The sequence below is a fragment of the Dermacentor variabilis genome, chromosome 1, assembly GCF_050947875.1.
Source record: "Dermacentor variabilis isolate Ectoservices chromosome 1, ASM5094787v1, whole genome shotgun sequence".
In the NCBI taxonomy this organism is placed as follows: Eukaryota; Metazoa; Arthropoda; class Arachnida; order Ixodida; family Ixodidae; genus Dermacentor; species Dermacentor variabilis.
The window spans coordinates 183,997,332-184,019,160 of record NC_134568.1 but is presented as its reverse complement, the minus strand read 5'-3'; the positions used below and the strand labels follow the sequence as shown (position 1 = coordinate 184,019,160).

The 21,829-nt window shown below is 48.3% G+C and overlaps 2 protein-coding genes across 11 annotated transcripts in view; one reads left to right on the top strand and one right to left on the bottom strand.

The window, feature by feature from the left end:
• Positions 1-21,829, bottom strand: part of CadN (neural cadherin) — a 340,879-nt gene that overhangs the window by 312,870 nt on the left and 6,180 nt on the right. The gene's annotated exons all lie outside the window — the stretch shown is intronic.
• LOC142588770 (dual specificity protein phosphatase 3-like) overlaps positions 13,646-21,829 on the top strand; it is a 44,539-nt gene continuing 36,355 nt past the window's right edge. Inside the window, exon 1 of the mRNA XM_075700590.1 lies at positions 13,646-13,676. Within this exon, the coding sequence (XP_075556705.1) occupies positions 13,661-13,676 (16 nt within the window). The 5' untranslated portion in view covers positions 13,646-13,660. The remainder of the gene's footprint in view (positions 13,677-21,829) is intronic.

Sequence of the window (21,829 nt, the reverse complement as noted above, 5' to 3'; positions counted from 1 at the left end):
TCAGTACCTGTACTTGCCATACATCATACGAAGTAACCCGCCGTGGTTGCTCAGTGGCTATGGTGTTGGGCTGCTGAGCACGAGGTCGCGGGATCGAATCCCGGCCACGGCGGCCGCATTTCGATGGGGGCGAAATGCGAAAACACCCGTGTGCTTAGATTTAGGTGCACGTTAAAGAACCCCAGGTGGTCAAAATTTCCGGAGTCCTCCACTACGGCGTGCCTCATAATCAGAAAGTGGTTTTGGCACGTAAAACCCCAAATATTATTATTATTATCATACGAAGTACCGTGAATCTTAACATACAAGATACCCCTATGGCAAAATCCACAATGACAACCAGAATCACGGACAGCAGTTACAACTTCTATGGTGACACTTCTATGCTAACTCCTTTTTCTAATAACCAAATACGATTGACAAAATCGAATGCTGTGCAGCACCTGTATTAATAATGAAAGTTTTACTAATTAACTTTTGATTATACTCGTTAAGTGGAATGTTCCAACCAATGAATGGAAGTCAAGCCGGAGATTATAGCATACCATTTTGCAAGAAACGTGCTTAGAAGCAGTTTCACGAAATGCAGATTGAACAGGCGTCGTGAAATACATTGCTGTTCGAGCTACAATTTCACACACAGTATTTCACACAAATTAGAAACATACCTGGAACGTCAGTGCACAGACCACTACAGGTTTTAAGTACTTTGATTGTACTTTTAGAGCGCCTCATCTAGTCACTGCTTGATACCCACGCAGACGCTCTGCAATAGAATTAGGAGCTGCAAAAGGAGGCGCTAAAAAACTGACAGTGGATGGATGGACGGACGGATGGAAGGTAGGAGCGTCCCCTTTGAAACGGGGTGATGGCAGTTGCCACCATGCTCAGCTTTTTATGCTTTTGTTAACTGTGTTGCAAGTTATTAAAATTCGCCATTTTCTTTAAATACGTCTTCCTACCCTTTTAACCTTATGTCACCTCTCTGCTTTTGAGCCACCAACCTTCCAATCGCTTTTTGCTAATTTTCACCGCATATTTATTTACATGACTATTGTTATCTCTAAACCCTAGGGCCTCGGGAAGCGTGACTGTGCCCGCATCGACATCGGGATGGATACCATCACATTTTAGTATGAGGTGTTCTATTGTTTCTACAGATTTACCACACACAGTACATGTGTCCTCGTTATATTTCTTTTTATAGCTCCGCGTTCTAAGACATCCTGACCTAGCTTCAAAGAGTAGGGTAATGCCTCTTGAGTTATCATAAAACGCTTCCTTCCTGATCTGCTGTTTCCAGTATCGATATAGTTCAACACTATGCTTTTTTTCCGTTGAATTTATCCAATTTTTACCTTCCGCGTTTTTAACCTGTCGTTTAATGCTCTGTCTTTCTCCGTCCTCGTATCTGGCACACTTACTGGTTAGCTTCCTGGTTCTTTTCCACCACTGTGAGTCAACGCTCTTTCTGTATAGGTATTTAAATACCTTAGCTGCCCACCTGTTATCGTCCAATTTCCTCGGGTGTCTTTCGTATACGATTTTACTCTTAGCCTCCCGTGCTTCCAACGATGCCCAGCCCATATCCCCCTGTACTGCCTCGTTTGTAGTTTTCCTGTGGGCACCTAGTGCTAATCTTCCAACACCTCTCTGATTTACTTCTAGTCTCGACTGAACTTCTGCCCTTAAGCACAGGACCGCATTCCCGAAAGTAAGCCCCGGCACCATTATTCCTTCCCAAATACCTCTCAGTACTTTATACCTGCTGTACCCCCACAATGCCCTATGTTTCATTATCCCGGGATCTCTTCGCCCTTTTGCTATGAGAGACTGTTCGTGCTTTTCCGTGTACATCTGCCCTTTGTATATCCATATCCCGAGATATTTGTATTCGACCACTCGGGGTATTTCATGGCCTTGTATTGTAAGCTCCTGATCAGTGGTATTGTTGAAAAACATCCCACCGGACTTAGCTGCATTAAAACTGAAACCTAAACTGTCTCCTTCGTCTCCACAGTAATTAACCAGAGTTTGCAAATCTTCCTGGCTATCTGCTAACAGTACAACATCGTCCGCATACATTAAACCCGGTAGTCGTTGCTCAACAACCTTTCCGCCTAATCTGTACGACAGACTATACCCTAGATCGCTTCCTTGTAGCCTTCTTTCCATACTTATCATATAAAGCATGAACAGCAGCGGTGATAGAGCACAACCTTGCCTTAATCATTTGTGTACCTCGACAGTTGTACTCTTAATTTCTTCCCACGTTATTTCAACATTACTTTATCGATATATTTCCTGTAGGAAATGAATTACCTCATGACCGATACCTTCATCTTTTAATACGTTCCACAGCAGTTCCCTGTTCATGTTGTCGTATGCACCGCTTATGTCCAGGAAGGCTAAATACAGAGGTCTATTTTCCGCCTTAGGTATTTCTATGCACTGGGAAAGCACGAACAGGCCATCATCTAAGCGCCTACCACTTCTGAACCCGTTCTGAAGTTCTCCGAGTATTCCATTAATTTCTACCCATGACTGCATTTTTAATTTCACAGCCTGCATCGCCAGTCTATATATAACTGATGTTATCGTAATTGGTTGGAAGGATTTTATGTTCGTTTTATTCGTCTTTCCCTTTATAAATCAAATTCACTTTACTATGTTTCCAGCTGCGCGTATTTGCTTATTTGTTATGAGTGCCTCCAATGCTTTTATCAGCATTTCCTTGTTTCTTGGGCCAAGTTCATTAATTAACTTGATTGGAATTTCGTCTATCCCTGCGGACATGCATTTTGGAACATTTGCTGCCGCCTTTTTCCAGTTAAGACTGGTCAGTTCTAAGCTGTTTTCTATTGTGTTATCCTGTGTTGCTCCCTCATTTGGGGCGATTACCCTATCGTCTTTCCTAAATGACTCAGCTATAACTGAATCAATGTAGTTAACAGCGTCATCTCCCTCTAAACATTTTCCATCGGCATCGTGAATCTGTTCCTGCTTTCTGTGATTCGCTTTACCCAGCCAGCTTATATGGTTCCAGAATTTTCTTGACCCCGCTTTAGTTGCATCGCGAACTTCAGCCAGCCAGCGATCAGAGGACTGCTTTATTTTAGCCTGGACGAGGACCTGCAATTGTTTCTTTTGTCGATAAGATTCCCATTGTTGGCCTATTTCCTCTTCAGATAACTGCACCCTCTTTGCTTCTCTGTGTTCCCGTGATGCCAACCGTCGTTGTTCGATGGCCTCCCTAATTTCCTTATTCCACCAACTTCGTGGCTTCGCCTTTCCTCTCGAGCAGTTTACTCCTTTTACTTTTTATTTTTGTACTAATGCGTAATTATAACTGATTATAATCCCACTTTTCCATGGGATGTTTCTCTATTGCTTCCTCTATGTGGGCCGCTATTTGCGCTATTTATTCGTCATTTAATTTTGCTTACTCTTTTTGACATCCCTGCATTTCTCTTTTGAGCAGGGCTCCCAGCTGTAGACGCACAACAAATAAAACCTGTTGCTACATGATCAACCGTTTCTTCGTCCGACTGGTACCAGGTCAAATTAGGATGCACATTTTGCAAGACCATCATCAGCGGTGTGTCCTGCTACAGTTTTAACTTCAGCCTTCACTTAGTGTTATTGCACAATTTGAACGTTGCTGCAAACCCATTATGCTGATGATGTGATTATCCACTTTGAAACCAGGAGGTGGCAAATCTCGCCAAGCTTCTTTCAACTTTCTATAGTGTGCATGTTTTTAAATACATTCATACCCTAAGCTACATTTACTGCAGTTCGCTGACGCACGGAAACAATCTATACAACGCGGTGTATTGTTTATAGACATTGTTATCTCCATATAACACGTCTAACCTATTAATTGCGTAATATGTAGATTACGCGCCGAAGCTTAATGTGGCATGATTATAAATCTACACAAACGAACACTACAATATAGGACCCTGACCCGCTTTACGGACGGATTGTAAAGCAGTGCCTCGCACCGATGGTCAAGGCGGCATGCAAAAAAAATCCTTATTGTGTATCGTACTTTCACTAACTGCTGCACGTCCGATCAGCCCCGTAGACTGTTGCGGAACTAATTGCGACATAGATCGTTGTTCGAACTTGAACAAAAAAAATATAAAGGAAAAAAATTATATAATTGTCAGTAGAGGAAATTTGAAATGGCTGGCGGGAGATATAAAATTCGCCAGTAAACACCTAGCAGCCTGGTGTTCCTGGTCTTTGCAGTGCAGCTATAATAATGAATTAACTAATGTTGGCGCAAGACAGTGGTAATTGGAGCTCGCAGGGAGAGGCCTTCGTCCCGCATTGGACATAATACAGGATGATGATCTAATGCATCAAAGCATCTTAACATACATACGGCAAGTACCGTATCGGATACAATTATTCCGCTTATATCTTGTATATGCACCTCTAATAATTTTCGCCTCAGTACCTTGTATCTGCATCATGGTGCATGTGCAAAGTATATCTGCCCAGCCCTGGCGATTGGGAACTGAAATCACCGTAATGGAGCGGCAGAAGCCACAGCGTGCACCGGAAAGACATTCCCAGAACGCGCAACTGTCGAAGCCCGGGTTAGAAGTGAGATAACGACCCAGCAGGGCGTTCTTCCCACGTAGCGCCACCACAGATGACAGCTGTTGAAGGCGATAACGGTGCCGCAAACTACTGAGATGGCGCGGCAGTTGCGGGCCCCTCGAGGGGTGGAGGTGGAGAGGGGATCCATCAGATCACAGTCCACACAAGTGCAGTAAAGGCAGGGGACGTCCGGGTCGCGGACAGCCAAGTCTGCGCCAGTTTGGGTTCGCACGCCGCCATTCTGTTTTGTCTCGTCTAACCGAAACAGTCTGCATTCAATGCTGATGCGACAGAGAAACCGCACGACGGCACAGTGAAACTCGCTCCCCCTCTTCCACCCTCTGCCCCCCCCCCCCCCAGCGAGGCTTAGAGCGGAAATGGTTGTGGTACACACGGTACGTATGCGAGGTTCAACGGTCGGACAGAGGTTAGGATCCTGTGCAGGAACGGAAACGTTGGTCTTGCAAACGTTTGTGATCCGCGTCGTACTTTTTTGTTGTTCACACACAAGCACAGCGAACGGTTGTGCTCGCTCCTCTTTAGCGTAAGTTCTAAAGGCTCTCTATTGAAGCAGCGCCGAAAAAGAGTAGGGAAGCGTTCTTTCAACGCGTCTGGCGAACGCATACTTCGCATTCCAATGACGTTGACCAGAGCGCAAACAAATACCCGCTGGCAGAACGAGAGAAACGGTGTCTGCAAAAAGAAAAGAAACGCAGCGCCTCACAAGGAATGCCCTCGTTTCCACTAGCGTCCTACCGACCACACAAATTTTTTAACACAAGCAAGGAGGAGGACAAAGGGGGAGAGGGGCATTTTAGGCAAACTACTCTGTAACAAGCAAGTTTCACGCTCGAACAACATGATCACGCGACTTCCGTCGCACACCGATGCCGAAAGGCGCACGCGCGCCGACTTGTTCGGTTTAGGCGCGCATATTCGGGAGATTAGTATTTCAGACCGCGACGGCGGTTACGTGCAAAGGCTCAATGCAGGCCGCCTCAGAACTTGGCGAGAAAGAGGGGGCAGGTATCACGTCGCCCAGAGGCTCTCGCGCGCGACACTCGGGCGGACCTCGGCGGGCACAAAGCTGCGAGTCACGCTGCGCTCGTAATGGCGCGCGCCCGCGACCCCGATTCGCTCGCGGGCTGTTGTACGAGCGACACCGCGCACGGCCGAGTGGCCCCACGAAGACAGCGCGAGCCTTGAGGGCGCTACAGTCGCCTACGCTTCCTGGGGACCAGCAGGGTGGCCTTTTCGACGTAGTGCGTGGTCCAATATGGAAGCCACCGCTAGCAGATACGCTTAAAAGGGGAGGGGGCAATGCTCCTTCGCGAAGCGTTACGGGGCAAAAAAGAATGAGCAGAGCGGTCGCGCATGACAGACCGGCATCGCGGACGTTGCACGTGCTGCATGGGGCCCGTTCTGACACAATCCAATGCGCCTACTACACGACAGTTAAAGGCGCAGATGCAAGAAAAAAAGAAATCGCTGGACTTACGCGACTTTGCAGAACCCCAACTGAAATTCCAATGAAGGCCGAAGCGTCGGACGCGCTCCGTGTTACCCGTTTCCTGGAGAACTCTTGCGATGCTCTTGTGCCCCCTCCTGCCGACTTTCCGCGCGCCATAGCTGCTGCGCCAGCGGCGTTGAACGCCAGACCGCTTATATTTAATGCTCTCAATGAATACTTCTAAACTTGTATACCTTTAAAGAATGATTCAAAGGTGTACAGTACAGGGTCTCGCATATACGTGTACAAAGTATCAATCACAAACGGTGAAACGTTTGCTTACAGAAACGATCAAATTCACAAACAGTTCCAACAGCGCCCCCAAATAACCTACAGCCCTAAATTTATCCAAAACGTCCCTCCAGAACGCGCATTTTATTTCTACAAAGATTATGGTAGCTAATGGTAGCTTATGGTAGCCATGGTAGCTAACAAACGGCATTTTTTTTTTATCCACTGGCAAACTTATTGTCCCACGGCGTCCTGAAAGGACCTACAACTTCGAAATTTCTCCAGCATATTCCTTACTTTATTCCTATCAAGTCTAATAGATGCGACATAAGAAATGATGCAACGTTGAACAACCGACGGAGTTTCAAAGTGGCATTAAGCGAACTTTCGTAACTTCCCACAACGCGCCTAATTACTCCCAACACTTCTAATTTAGCCATACATCAACCTTGACATGCCCAACATCCCCTGTAAATTTCGTTGCGATGCCTCGAATAGTTGTCTCAATTTCCGTCGAGATATGGAGCGGACGCTCTGGAGCGAGGATTCCCATGCGCCGCATCCAATAGAAAGAACAGATTCGCTCTAAAAATATATCTATACAACAGCTGTTTAGGCAAGAGCGTCCTATTAAAAGATGAGTAACGGCGGGGTTCTTTACGCAGAGTAATTAGGCCGCAATATCGACCGTGAAAGTTTACGGAACACCTGAGAGGAATTTCCTCGCCGCTAACTCAACGCACGCAGGGCCAGACTATGTGCGCTGGAACAGCGAGGAAACCAGCCTCCACGGCTCTAGACTTGACGTGAACATTTGCTCCCGCTATCTGTACGGTACAGTGTCTTTAATTTATGCCTGATCGAAATAAGGTATTCCACTATCAACCCCGACTCCAGAACGTTACCCATTAAATCCGTTCATCACGACGAATAAAAGCTCTCCTTACGCTACATTGCAAAGAAAGGCTCTAGCCAGCAGCTGGTCACCTGCCGTTCAAATCAACGTCCAGCTCGGCCGAATTACTGCGGCCATCCGCAAAATGCCCATACGTCGCTGAAGCAGCGGCAATCTGTAATCGAGATGTCCACACTGCGGATCGCGATAGATGCACCCAAAGCGGACTGCACTAAAATACAAGGCGACTATGAACCACAGAAAAAGGGACGCACAGCATCGCACACTGCCAGTACAAGAATAAAAGAAAAACCACGGGCATCATCTTCGGGACAAGTGCTATGCGCCGGCCGGCTATCAATCGGCATTTAAGGCCCGGTATGGGCGCGGCAGACGTGCTTTGCCGTGTACCGTGCACCCTTTGAATAATATAATATTTGGTAACGCGTTAGTAGCTGCAAGCAAGATGAGAAAATTTGCCGCAGTTACCGCTCAAACACTATTACTAAGCTAGTCTTGCACGTGGTTATTATGAGCGGTCACAGTGCAAGGTTCAGGTGAAGTGTAGTTTATCATTACGTTGGGTTTGAAATTATGCGCCACCTCGCGCAGCAGATATGTGCCAAGCATAATAGAAACTCGTGTTCCCAACTTTGTTTACGCTAATAACATATGTGCTTGGCGGTTCTAACTGCTCCCCCAAAAGCAAGACTGTGTTCCAATACTCGCCGTACACGGCAAAGCAGACGGCTAAAGGGACAGCGGCTATCTTTAAGTCTCGTTCCAATTCTCACGAAGACGACAAAGTAGGAAGCTTCGAGAAGACAGCATCGACGTCACGACCTACGGAACTCCAGACCTGCACAGATCTCCCTGCTTCAGCACGCCTCGTCTAGTTCGCCCCTTTTGCCTTTAGGGACAGGGCGTACAAGCAGAGTGGCGCTAGTTATAACCTATACGCTGTCTGCTCCGGCGATCTGTTCAGCGCTCGCGCTGCCATTTCGGCAGGCACAAAGCGCTCGTATTGGTGGTAAATGAATAAATTCACAAATATAAGTAGAAAAAATTTTGCGAGTGCTTTGCGTTTGAATTGTGAAATTAGAAGGAGCGGTGCTAGAAAGGTAACAACGAGCATATAGGCGGCAGCTGCAATTCTAGACGGCATAAATTTTCCTTTCCTAGCCTCCGTAAGGCTGGAAAATTTGTTTCAAAGGATTCATAGGATAATCTAGCTTTTTTTAAAATTTGATTACAGATAGCCTAATGTCGTAGATGACATTGGGATATACTGCTATGTGCCGTAGTGAAAGGCAGAAGATCTGAAGTACTGCACAAGTAAGTGCTGCGCCCATATGTGCAATAAATTGAGCGAGTCTGTTTCAACGAAAGGTGAGCACAGCTTGTTTTTAATGTTGTTGGATGTCTAAATCAGTAGAAAGCGTGTAAAAGCGATCCCAGTGCTTTGTGACGTACTGCACTGCAGGCCTTGTGTCACGGAACTCTTTTCAAACTGCGAAGCTAGCTTTTCTGAACTCACGACGCATTCACGGACAACTTTTAAGAGTTAAAATGAGTGGTAATCGTTCTGTCGCCGAACGTAACGGTGGTTTCCAGTTTTTAAAGGGCGCAGAAGCGAACTTTACAACGCATGTAGAATGAAACTTTGGTGTACTTTACGAACTCTATGAACAATGTGACTTATAATAATGTGCAAGATCTGTGCGGTTTGCTACTGCCTGTAAAATGCAATAGGAGCGGCTATTTAACGCTACTTTAGAGAGCAGCGGACTACACGCGCCGACATTTTTCAGGTTCGGGCAGTCAACTTTTGGAGCCAAGTGACCGATCGAAGCCTTGACATTGTCACTGTGTTCGCAAAAATCAACTAGGCAAGCAGTTCATCACAACACAACGCCGCACCAGTGAACCGTAGAGTAGCGGACGAACAGGTTGTACAAGCGGCACCAACGGTTGAACGAGGGTGGGCGCAAGCGGCTACCATAGAAGCCGGATATCTGTGCAGGTCTGGAATTCCAGTAGGTCGTGATCTAAGTCAATAACGATGCAGGCTATTTTCCTGTCCAAACAAGGTGGCTGCTGAACAGGACGCCTGCAAACCCGACAGGAAGGTTGTCTGCGCGCAAGAAAACGTTGACACCCTATTCTACGCCTTTACTATGAACTACACCGTGTTTTTGTACGTTCGTAGACGCAAAGATTAAAAATACAGAAATGAAATTTTTTCTCAACCTTTCTGTTTTGACGCCGCGAGGTGGCGTCCCGTCGCAGAAGCGTCGTCCATACGTCTTCCAGACGACTCGAAACGCGTTCCATCACATGGCCTCGAGGCTGTCTCCTTAGCCGTCTACGCAGGCTGTATCCGATACTGGCCAGAATATGAACACACCTTATATAATATATATGTATGTATATATATATATACACACACACATACACACACACACACACACACACACACACACACACACACACACACACACACACACGTGAGATAATTTGCGTAGTAGCGCATTTGTAGTATTGATCTCCCGCTTTTCTCCCTCTCATCTGTACAGTGTAGCCATGCGCAGCTTAACGTTACTAGTATGATTGACGTGCCATTAACATATTTATGGTGCAATGGATACAGCGAAAAAATTGGCTCTTTTTCAATTTTATTTAACATCGATATGCTTTTAGAATAGAAGCGACTTCGCTACGGACATGGTAGTTGTCTTTACAAACCGGAAAGAATGATGCAGCTGCGTTAGTAACGGTACTCTGGAGTTGGCAATTTAAGCTCATTATTAACGGTTACTACTAAGTAAATATTACTAACGTTACTAACAGGAGTTAACACGTTAGTAAAATGTGTGACGACGTCCAGTTACTAACACCTAGTAACTTACGACCTGCGAATGTCAGTGACCGCGGTGCAGAGCTTAAAGGCCAACTGCAACAAACTTTGGTCTAAGTTGGTTATAAATTAGAAGTACACACCACTAGTTACAAAAATATGTGGGTGGAGATGATGACGATGATGCCTGATGTGAATCTTATTAGGCTGTCATATAGATCTTGGCTACTAGGCGCGAAAACACACGACACAAGGAAGGAGACGGGACAGAGCGCCACTTACAACTGCTTTTATTCGGAGGCACACCACACACTTATATACCCGTCTTAGACGCAAGGACACAATCACATCAAGATTGATATGGACGCGCACTGGTTAAATATTTCTTTTCAGCCATATATAAAGATATTGACGGGTCGCTGACGCACATGCTTCCTTTCTTTCCGATAAAGAAAGCTTCAATCACTTCCCGAGCTTTTTGATCTTTACTTTTTGCCAGAATTCGCGCCCCTTCAAAACATGGCTCACAAGAGCGTGATGGGCAGGACTTAATGTGCTTCGGGATGTTTGGCCCTTCTTTATCTTTTTCTACATTTCTCTCATGTTCCCTAATTCGGTCGTTAACGCAGCGCCCCGTTTGCCCTATGTAGGAGCGCCCGCATGAGAGGGAGATTTCGTACACAACGCCTTCGTTGCACTTCATGAACGGTCGCGCATGCTTGGTGCCGCATCCATTTTTATCGTCTCGTATTTTTTCGATACGAGAACAAAGGCTTCTTAGCTTTCGGGGGGCTGAAAACATAAGTGTGTGGTGTGCCTCCGAATAAAAGCAGTTGTAAGTGGCGCTCTGTCCCGTCTCCTTCCTTGTGTCGTGTGTGTTTTCGCGCCTAGTAGCCAAGATGAATTGTGACCAACTCGCCCAACAAGACGTCCTTTTATGTCATATAGATACAGCTATTTACGTTCTAAGGCTGCTGTTTGCAACACTGCCTCACTGCAGTGAAGCTGTTCATCTACTCTCAGCCCCCAATAGGAAAACTTCTCCAGACAAGCTACGAAATATTGGTCAGATCGTTTTCTTCCCGGTCACAAAAGTTGTAAATTCTCTTTAAACGTCGCTTTCCTACCACAGTCAATAGCAATGTCCAATCAATCGACAGTGCTCCTTTCCTGCAGGAATTGTTGATTGGTCTCAGATTTGACAGTAATCTTTCCCACGACATGACCGCCACAATTATTGGCTCATGTACGTCATAATTACTTTGCTCAAAATCCTACCGCTGGTTCTTCGTAATATTAAAGATTGAGCAATGTCATCCATCAGTAATACACCACTTATTATTTACTGAACGGTAGCTGCGTCACATTTGTGTTCAACCTAATACGATTTTCGCGAAGTGTCTTTTTCATGAGCGAAGTCCCTCTGCAAATTCTCACGAAATTCTGTGTTCTCGCAAAGCCAAGGGGGTTTCGTTGTCCTAAGTAGCCAGTCAGGGAAATATATCTTCTGTAATCAAAATTGAAGATGAGCAACGAACATCCGCAGCCAATATTTACGCCGCCGTTAATAGGCAGAAATGTACCGCGAGGAAGCTGACAGCAAAAGGAGCACGGCCTCAAATCGAGCCGAACAAGTCGAGCAGTGAGACGCCAGTTGCGGGCGGCACAGCAGACGAGCGGCGGCCACTTCACGCAGCCTGCTTGGAAAGACCACTCGACTGTCGACAGCACAACACGAAGGCGACCCAGCAATTTACCGCATTCGCGCAAACGAAGGCGCTAAGCACCGCAAATAGCGCCTCGACATGCAAGTTCGTACAAACGGGTGGCGTTATCACACCGAGGTGGGCGATCACACACTCGTATGCGTGGCACAGAAGCTGCCGTACTCTAAGAGACACGTTGTAATTGAGATTCAAGTAAATATTTACAATTTCAGCGTTTCTGTTGAAGTTGCGCGAGAGAACCGCCAGACGTGACGCTTCATGCATGCACATACCTAATTAGCGGAATATTACTCCGCAGATATTCATTACAAATGTAAATAACTGAACACTTGAACAAAAAAGAAAGTGGCAGACTCCAAGATTCCCTTAACCCAATTACGGAGTTACCCAAGGTCCACGCCACGGCTGCCGCTGTGCGTAGATGGGGAGCGCCTTTTGCCGTGGCAGCATACTGCACTGATGATAACGAGTAATCGCGTGCATATGATATACGTTATATTCTCGCACCCACTATGCCGAAGCCCTTCACACTGCGCGTCATTCTGCGCAGGCAGGGGAATCTGCCAGCTTATTTCATTGTTTTTTTATAACAGTTCATCTCAGTAGAAGGCGGACGTATAGCAGTGGTTAGAGTATTATGATTGTAGTCGCCAGGGTGTCGGAGCGAAATGTTTCTGGTTTCAGCTTCGTTCCACTGAAAAAAGTTCCGTTCAGGTTCTGCTTCGGAACGAAAAAAAAATTGATCCGTAGCGGTTCATAGCGGTTTTGGTTCGCAAGCAAAAATTTTCGAAGCAGTACGATAAAAAGTTAGTATTTATTTTTCTTAAGTGAATTATGAATTCTGAGATTATGCTCAGTGCCTTCAGTCAAGGCACTGGAGCATAATCTCAGAAGCAGCACGTCAGCGAGTGTACTCGCCGAAATGCGAGAGCACTGTTCCGATAAAACGAACTTGAACGAACATAAACGATAAAAATTCGGTAACAAAGCGTTGTAACCGTAGAAAACGAAACGATAAGCTCTTCAACGCGCATGCCCTGGGTTTTTGCTACGATGCCGATCTGCCAGTGCACCGAGCGGCAGGCTTTGCCTAGTGGAGCGCTCGACCGCCTATCGCTCGCACTATCTGTCCCAGATGTACGCTAATGCGGAGCCCCGAGATACGACATTGCCCGACGTCGGCTGTTTCGAATTGCCGAATTTCCCCTTGAACTGAAAACCGGTAAAAATATTTCGGTTTCTCTCGCAAAGAAAACGTTTCGTCAAAAATATCGTTTTGTTTCGTTTGTCGTTTTCGTTCCAACACATTGGTAGTCGCGCAAGCTCTGGTTCTATTCACCACACCAACGTGTTTTTCTCTCTCTCTCTCTCTCTCTCTCTCTACGAAAATCGAAATTTCTGCGAATGGACGGACACGTTCTGTCCACCGCCTAGCTCATAGCTGTGCTTTGCAGTTAAAGGCGATGCTAACTTGTGCTTCGAACACGACGGTCGAGACAAAAGCCAGCGGTCGCGCGTGATCTGACGATCTTCGCTGCTGTCCAGTGCGTGTAAAACGCGGCCCGCGAGCTGCTGCTGACGCCAGTAACCCCCGGTATACCGAAGCGCGTGCAGAATGGATGAGCTCTGCCACTTGTACTGCAGCGTGCAACAAGCGCTCGACTGTGGCTAGAGAGCGACGCGAGAAACGAACCTCGAGACTGCCGCTCGCCCAGCACGAACGATTCCACGGCAGCTCGTTCCACACTACTCGCCGCAGCGGCTCGCTCGCTACTACGAACGGTGGCACAACTTGCGGACGCGTCGCCGCAGGAACGGAACGTGCGATGACTCAACGCCGGGGTATGCGAATACCGTTTTCTTATTATTTACACATAAGCTCAGGTTGTAAACCTGTTTCCGGCAAAAGGGTTTTTGATTACTTTCCTTTTTCCTGGCGAGTAGTCTCGCACAAACGATCGTATAAGCGACAGAGAAAATGTCACAAATGCGACGCATGGCCTCAATACGACAGAAAGCTTCAGTGTTTTAGAGCACGACACACTAGCCGTTAAACTCCCCTCCGCAATACGAGAAGACTCCACGCAGCTGAGATCACGACAGCAGTCACTGGGTGACGAGTGACATTAAAGGCGCGAGTGCAAAGTCACCGGAATGACCGACATTTTTGCTTAAGAGCCACAACCACCGGCCAGCTCACGAAACGCCCCTAGAGAACACAGCCGGGACAAGGTCAATTTACACGGCCGCGAAGGCGAGGCTGAAATGCAGTTACAAACCAATGAGTAGCGACATCCATTACGGCCTTACGAATGAAGCGCGGCTACATCTGGCGGGGCAAAACAATTGATAAACATTATGCATCCAATACGTCAGCAACTGAAATATTTGAAAAGCACAGACAATGTCAGAATAGTAAAATGTGAAGACACAGGCTGTTTGCTTCATTTAAGAGTACGAAACTGCGCAGGCTTTCTGAAGTGTGCTCGTGGCGAGGCGTGCTGTTTGTTATATGCAGAGATTGTATGAGCCTATTTAACGCTGTAATGTCGCCGAAATTCTTATGCGTAGCCATAAAAGGTAATGACAGCATATGTAGTATTCACCTTAGAATATTTTATCAGTAAGTTTACTTTTTAACCGACTTCTCACTAAACATGTTTTAGCTATGTCTTCAGTACCAGAGAAGATAGAGAGAGAGAGAGGAAAGGGGAAAGGCAGGGAGGTTAACCAGAGGAGAAGATCCGGTTTGCTACCCTACGCTGGGTAGAGAGGGGATGGGGAGGTAAAGAAAAACTACAGGTAGCAGGCGTGCTGTGCTAATGAAAATGAAGGTGTTATTTGTGAATTATTTCATTGTATTGTTATCCTCACATCGGAATAACATGCTTGTTGGTATTAAGGACACATGCATGTGGTACTCAGTTCAAAATGTGGGTGAACCCAATGCTTGAATTCATGCAAAACCCACGTCTCACCGGTGTAACGTCCGCCGTTGTAGAATGTGGGCTATAAATACAGATCGGCCATTAACTATTAGTGTTGGATTGCGACGCGATGTTGTGACGAATATTCTCACGCTTCTTTTGTACTGTTACGTGCTCCGAGTATGTAGTAAATGCGATGTGATGTGAGCTGGCGCAGTAGACGACTCGGCGCACAAAGCTTGATTTTTTTTTTTTCCACTGAGAAGTTGACCCCGCCATATGTAGATGGCACTGTCATGCTTTTTTTTAAGTGCGCGTCCTACGCACTGTGGGAATCCATGTAAGCGAAGCTGTCAGTGCTGTTTGGTTTGATTGACGTTAATTATCTGTGATATTAACGGCGAATGTTTTATTTATTCAACGTTTAGTCCAATACGAAATCTGCGAGTTGATGTTAAACCTTACCTTGCGTGCACCACTGCTGTTTGTGTGCGTAGTACACAGTACACACAAGGAGACGTTGTGAGCCATTCTTCATAACCACAAGAGGGTTGAGCAATGGTATTGCCTCACATGGCACGTCGCGGCAAAAGCGTTGGCAGAATTATGGGGCTGTGCGTGCCAAAACCACAATCGGAGGCACGCCGTAGTGGCGGACTCCGGATTAATTCTGACACCCTGGTGGTCTTTAACGTGCATCAAAATCTAAGCGCCAAAACCCGGCTGCCGCGGTCGGGATCGAACACGCGACGTCGAGCAATGCTAGAGCCGCATAGCTACCGCGGCGGGCACAGGAGCGTTGATTGGACGTGCGACCGCTTCCGTAGTGTCGCCTTTCAGTAGTGTCGCCTGCCAAGCTCCTTTCATGCATATACATGCTTTGAAGCATCCCCCGACGCAGCAGTGGAAAAGTCAAAGGAAGAGGCAAAGAAAGATTCCCTTTAGACAGGCAGGACATTAGGCAAAACAACAAGAGCTTTGGTGGCGCAACCCACCACCCCATTTCAAAGGGGACCCTCGTAGCATCCATCCATCGAAGCCGCCATTCGAGGTCGTATGGGCTTCTATGGGAGTTTCCCTACCATGCGTACCTTGGCCGGGCCATTCTTGTTTAGTCATTCTAGCAGACGCCCACAAATGTTTGATGACGTGGGGTGATAGGCTGTGCGTGGTCGCATACGTCGTCGGAAAGATAAAAAAAAATTAAATTATGGGGTTTTACGTGCCAAAACCACTTTCTGATAATGAGGCACGCCGTAGTGGAGGGCTCCGGAAATTTCGACCACCTGGGTTCTTTAACGTGCACCTAAATGTCGGAAAGATAGATGAAGAAAAAAACACCACTTGAAAAGAGGAATTCAGACCTTTCGAAACGAACTACACCCTTGTAAACACGTAACGTGCAACGTAAGCTGATGCGCCATTGGCGGCAATTTTTGGATGCGCGATACCACAAATCATATAAGTGCCACAAACAAAAGCGCAAGCTAAGCGACGACGCTGAAATATTTGGCGACATCGCCGAAACGAATCACTGAGCCGACGGCGGCCCGAGGCCCAGCAATACTGACACGACGAGCCGCTATTCCACGCTCTCCGACTGTTCTGAAATCCTGCAGCTAAGCCGAGCAATTCGGAAATCGGGATGACCGCAGCTGGGGGTCAAGCAGCCGCGGACATCGACCTCCAATCTGCATGCTTCGTGCCATGGTTGGGTTCTTTTTTCCTGGCACTGTTGGCAAGCCCGCAGTGTTGGAAATATGCCGATTTATCGTGGTATGCGCAAATGTATAGGGGCACCAGGCGCTTATCCAGGATAAATTGTAGTGTTACCAAACGACGCGTGTTTTAGGCGACAAGGGTGAGGCACGCTATACGCTACCAGTTACCTGGTTTGAAGTCTATATAACTGACCTATCTTTTACTGCGCAAATTTCATTTTGCTGGAAACTTGGACGAAAATTGCAACTATATCTCGCTAGTCACGAAAACGGATGTGTTAGTGTATTTACGCAATCTGATTTATCACTTCCATTAGATTTAAACCTACGTGCAATGAGCACCCAACAAATACAGTTACCCGAATGTGAGCAATTTCTAACGTTTATGCCTCTTGTGCCAGCTGAAAATGTTAACATGGCCACTGCTCACTGTTGAAATTTTCAACGTTTCAAATGTGTCTGCAACTTTCTTTTTTTCCGAGTGAGGCAAAACTTGGTGTACAAGCACCACTACTCCTGGTCCGACGTGCACCAACAAGGAGCTGGCATGCGATTCTCTCTCCGGCCGAAGCTGCTCTGGGACCGTTCCGGAGAGGCCTACGTCATTGGCACGCAAACAGGAGTGTAAAGAAATCAGTCTCGGAGGCCTCACACCTAGAGAGCAGCGCCCAGGGCAGGCGGCCCACATTCGACCACACAGGCAAGCTCCCGAGGCGCAGGGCACGTGCGCTAAACGGAAACCACAACAGCAGAAGCGTCCAGCGGCGCCTTTAAGACGACCTCGTTCGCACGCGCCGGAAAACACAAGGGTGCGCGTGCTGCCCATGTAGAAGGCGCTTTCGATCGCGCAAAGCAGTCACGTCAAGTCGTAAAGAAATGGGTCACACGCCACGTCGGCCACACCGAGCGTGGCTCTAGCCCGTGCGGAGACAACAAAGCGGCTCCCTGTAACCACCGAAGAAGCGGCACGCCGGCCCCGGCGCGGTTCAATCAGCCCAACGACTCGGGTCCAGTAGTGCTGCAGCAAAGCCCAGGCTGGGTGCCCGAACATTCTGGACAGGCGGACAGCCGTGTATTGATCAACCGAAACCGGGCTGCGCCCTTGTGCCTGGCGGTTGGCGCGCGCTTACGCACAAGAGGAACCGGTACATGCCGAACAAACAGCGACAGCGCAAGATATGGCACAGCATCGCCCGCTTACGTAAGCTGAGTTCATCGGCGCCGCTAAACAACTAGTGCTCCTGCGGGAAGCACGCACTGGAACACTACCGCAAAGCCACACCGCGCAACTCGTCCACTGGTGCAACAAGCGCGCGCAAGTCACCCTTTTACCCCGATAGGAATGCTCGGACCGTCGCGCGAAGGTCGGCCAAGCGGAAGGCGGCGGCCAAGCCTGGCACGCTGCCCGCTGAGTCACCTATACAACCACAAGGACTACAGAAGTGGCGGCAGCACGTTCCCACAGACCGCACTGCCCGACACCTTCCGGAAAGCCTGCTTCCCATTGTGCTGCACAATGACTCCTAACACGATGACGGACACTGCAAGCCTTGCAATGTAGCGCCGTAAGCGTTCCTCGCCGCTCACGGACGAACCGGTATGCAGGCCTTGCGAAGAGAAGCTCGTGTTTTACAGCAACTGACAAGATACAGAATAGCAAGAACCGTGTTAACACGAATAACGAGATACATTAAGACGCAGGAATGTTAGAAAAGGCACCTGCCGCTATTTAAATGCGACGCCACTCGTTACAAGCAGCAATATACAGGAGCGGACAGTGCAAGTTTTGGTAACGTACACATCGTAGGCCTCCCGGTGCGTTCAAGAAGCCTACAAATGGACCCTCAAAACAGCTTTGCTTTTTTTCTAGCTTAATGGCTGGTGCTCAAAGTCGACACCACTGAGTGCATGACCTAGAAGCAGAAAAAAGCTTCCGCACGCTTTTTTTTTTTTTTTCTCCGTCACCACAGTGAGATCGAGCGAGGATGCGCCGGCGCCCTCACGCGTGCAGCTGCGTGCGAGAGGAGGAGGAGGAAGAAACATTTATTGATGAGGCAAAAAAAAAAAAAGAGACGCTGGCTGCGCAGCGGTCGTGGACATCTGTGTGTAATCGCAGCCGAACCATGCGCAGAATCTATTTTACTGCGATTACATGACGTGTATCGGCGAAGGCGTTATGTAGTCTAGGCGACGTCAGAGCACCACTTCGAGGGCGAAAAGTGCACGCCCTTGCCACACGTCGTGCACAACGACCTCGAGAAAGCATTAGGCGTGCCCAAAGAAAAGCGCTACTAAGGTATACTGTTCACTCTTATAGACACGCGAACGATCGCGTACAACTTGGCCAGAGCTCATGGACGGCCAGTGACGACAGCGCTACGCGTGAAACGAGCGGCGCCCGCACATTTGCGTGCAGTGCCGTCGACCAATTCGTTCTGTGCCAAGCATTTAGCAGCGAGTAGACAAAAGCGGGCAACGCATTAAACAGGTCAGAGCGCATCACTCCAAGTTAAGCAAGCTGCACCTGTCAGAGGCTAATATGAACAGTAGTAAGATCTCGTGCTAGGCCGGTAGGCTGCCGACATTTTAAAGGCCTTCGTCGTTTTAACGAGAACTTTGACCTCAAAAGAAGTTCGAATTATAGCTACACAGACGAGTGGACAACACTTCGACAAAATCCCGCTGCAGTTGGGCGCGTGAAACATCTTTCGCGCACCAGCCACAGAGCTGACGGGACGCCCGAGGGCGACTGCCGTTTAAATGTGCCATCCATGGCGCAGAAGCTCACGCGCCGTAGAGTATGCAGATCCGTGTACGAGACCTTTGAGCGAACGCACCTCGCGCGCAAAACAATGCAAGTTCGTTACAGAAACCCCTCCCCCCGGGCGGAGTCTGTGCGCCGCGGCGCACACGAACGAAACGCACGAGATAAATCGTGCCACAGGCGTCGCTGCGACAGACTCGCCTGACGCTTGGTCGGCAGACCAAGCGTCAGGCGAGTCTGTCTGTCTGGCGTTGACAGGCGAGTCTGTCTGGCGTTGACAGACAGACTCGTCAGGCGAGTCTGTCTGTCAACGGGCTAGGCTTGCGCAACCGAGACGCGAGAAGGTTCGGCGGCAGCTGCGCCTGACCAAACAATCCCGTCACCTGCGTCGTTCCTAATATTTTATTCAAAACAAGGCAAACAGGCGCATCGATACGACGCCGAACGTGCAGAAAATAAAAATGGAGAAGTAAGCATCGAAGCTTGCCACGACGATCGTGCGAAATCGTTGAACGAGCACGGCTGCAGCCCGCTCACTCTTGGGAGCCACGAGATAACGCGCCCTCCCCTCGCGTTCCTCGATCACGGCGCCTAACATCAGACACCCAAGAATGGCTCCATTTTACTCGGCGCGCTCCGCGGCGGCAAGTGTTGGCGTTACGTCCAGATCGCGAGGAAGAATCGATGCCTGCTGGCAGACGCGCCTGGCGCGACCGCGGCGCTCCCCGCCCCCACGTGGACCGGCGATGCACTGTAGCCGCCCGTGACAGGCTGCACATGCGCGAAGGAGTCACCGCCTCGTAGGCAGGCAATCGACGCAAAGAGAAAAATAGTTACGCCAGTCTCCTCAGCGCAACGCAGGTGCCGACAAATCCAGCTGTTCTAAGACGACCCTACGTCGATTGGATGCCACGACCAGGGAGCAACGACCCGAACACTCTCACGCTCCACTGTAACTGGAGCGTGATTTTCGCGACTAACTCGGCGCGGCAGAAAACGAAACGGCAGCACGCGCAGATTACTCGATGGGCCGCGCTACAGAAAAATTGCACCGATAAGAGCGACGTGGGCACCGCCACGCATTCCTGTCAGCGTGATCAGACACGCAGAGAACATCTTGTCGTGCCATTATTTTCGCTTTATACTTTCAAACTGGCATCTCCGCGGCAACGCAAAGACTGTGGAGGTACTATGTGATTTGCCCGCACTAACGTCTTTTCCCGGTCCTTGCAGCCAAAGCGCTCAGAATCCCCAAAGCCGGAGTACTTTTCTATACTGCCACGCGGAAACACGCCGGCCTGACAAACCAAGCGCTGCCGCCTCTAACCGCCAGGCTAAATCTGCCGCTAACTTCCAGCATTTAAGGCGAGTTGCAAAATGTGTCTTTTATAGCGTGACATCTGCATAAGAAAAAAGAAAAAGGACATGATTAAAATCCATCTTTCCAATTAGCAAGCGCATTACACTGAATTTTACCTTAGTATCGTCGCCTTTAAAAGGAGCTTTAATCAATCCGTCAGGGCCATCCAATCATCCTGACAAAGTGCCGAATTTGGAAATTCTTGGGTGCGTTTCTGCTTTCGCATGAGGAAAATAATGCGCAAAACCCTCTACTGACGCTGAGCGCTGTTTTGACGAGTTTCCATTACGGAACCCTTAAACGCTTACTTCGGGACTAGTGTTTTTTGGCCAAGTACTGCCTCGGTCACGCATATGAAACAAACATGGTCGCGTTCTTTGTACGCGTGAGTGAAAGCACGCCGCCTCATACGACTTATCTCAAAACACCACTGTACTATGCCACGCATGGCCAGTATATTTTTTTCTACTGCCACCATTCAAATAAAATGAGCGAGAAGAATAAAAGGAACCAAGGGGCTAAATTTTTGTTAGCTAAAGCTACATCATGCCAACAGATAAGCCATGGAAAGCATAGGGAAAGTTTACTTACTTTAATTAAAATGCTGAAAAAAAAGGCAACGGGAAATAAAAGTGGGCGAAAAGACAACTTGCTGCAGGTAGGAGCCGAACCCACATCCTTCGCATTACGCGTGCGACGCGCCACACCATACAGCTACCGCGGTGGCCGTCCTTCCCGTCCGCTTTCTTGAGTATTTACTAAGGAGCACTTGATTGAAACACAGCTACACCGATCCAATATGACACTACACTCTTCCGAAAAACACTGCTCTCAGTACATTACGAAGCACGTATTAGAGCAATAGAGTTTCTTCTCGTACCTGCTCGCAATTCGCTCAGCCAAAATATCTGCCCAGGCCAGATCAGCCCCGTAAGGCCACAACTTGTATCATGGACGCCGGTTGTTGTGCTCCACGCATCAAAGGAGAGCTTTTAGCACGTGCCGTCCATACGGTAATCCTCTTTGTAAGCAGCTCCGTTTTGCCGGTCGAAAAGGTCAGGCGCTTCCTTTCTCCGTACGGTAATGCGGCATGGCTAAATCTAATGCACCGCAGCTGCACAAGGCCCTGTGAAAGCGCGTGTAGAGGCGGCATGCACTTTCAACAACGCGTCGATAGCGTAAAACACTGCTCATACCACGGTCGACCCCGGCAGCCGCGTACG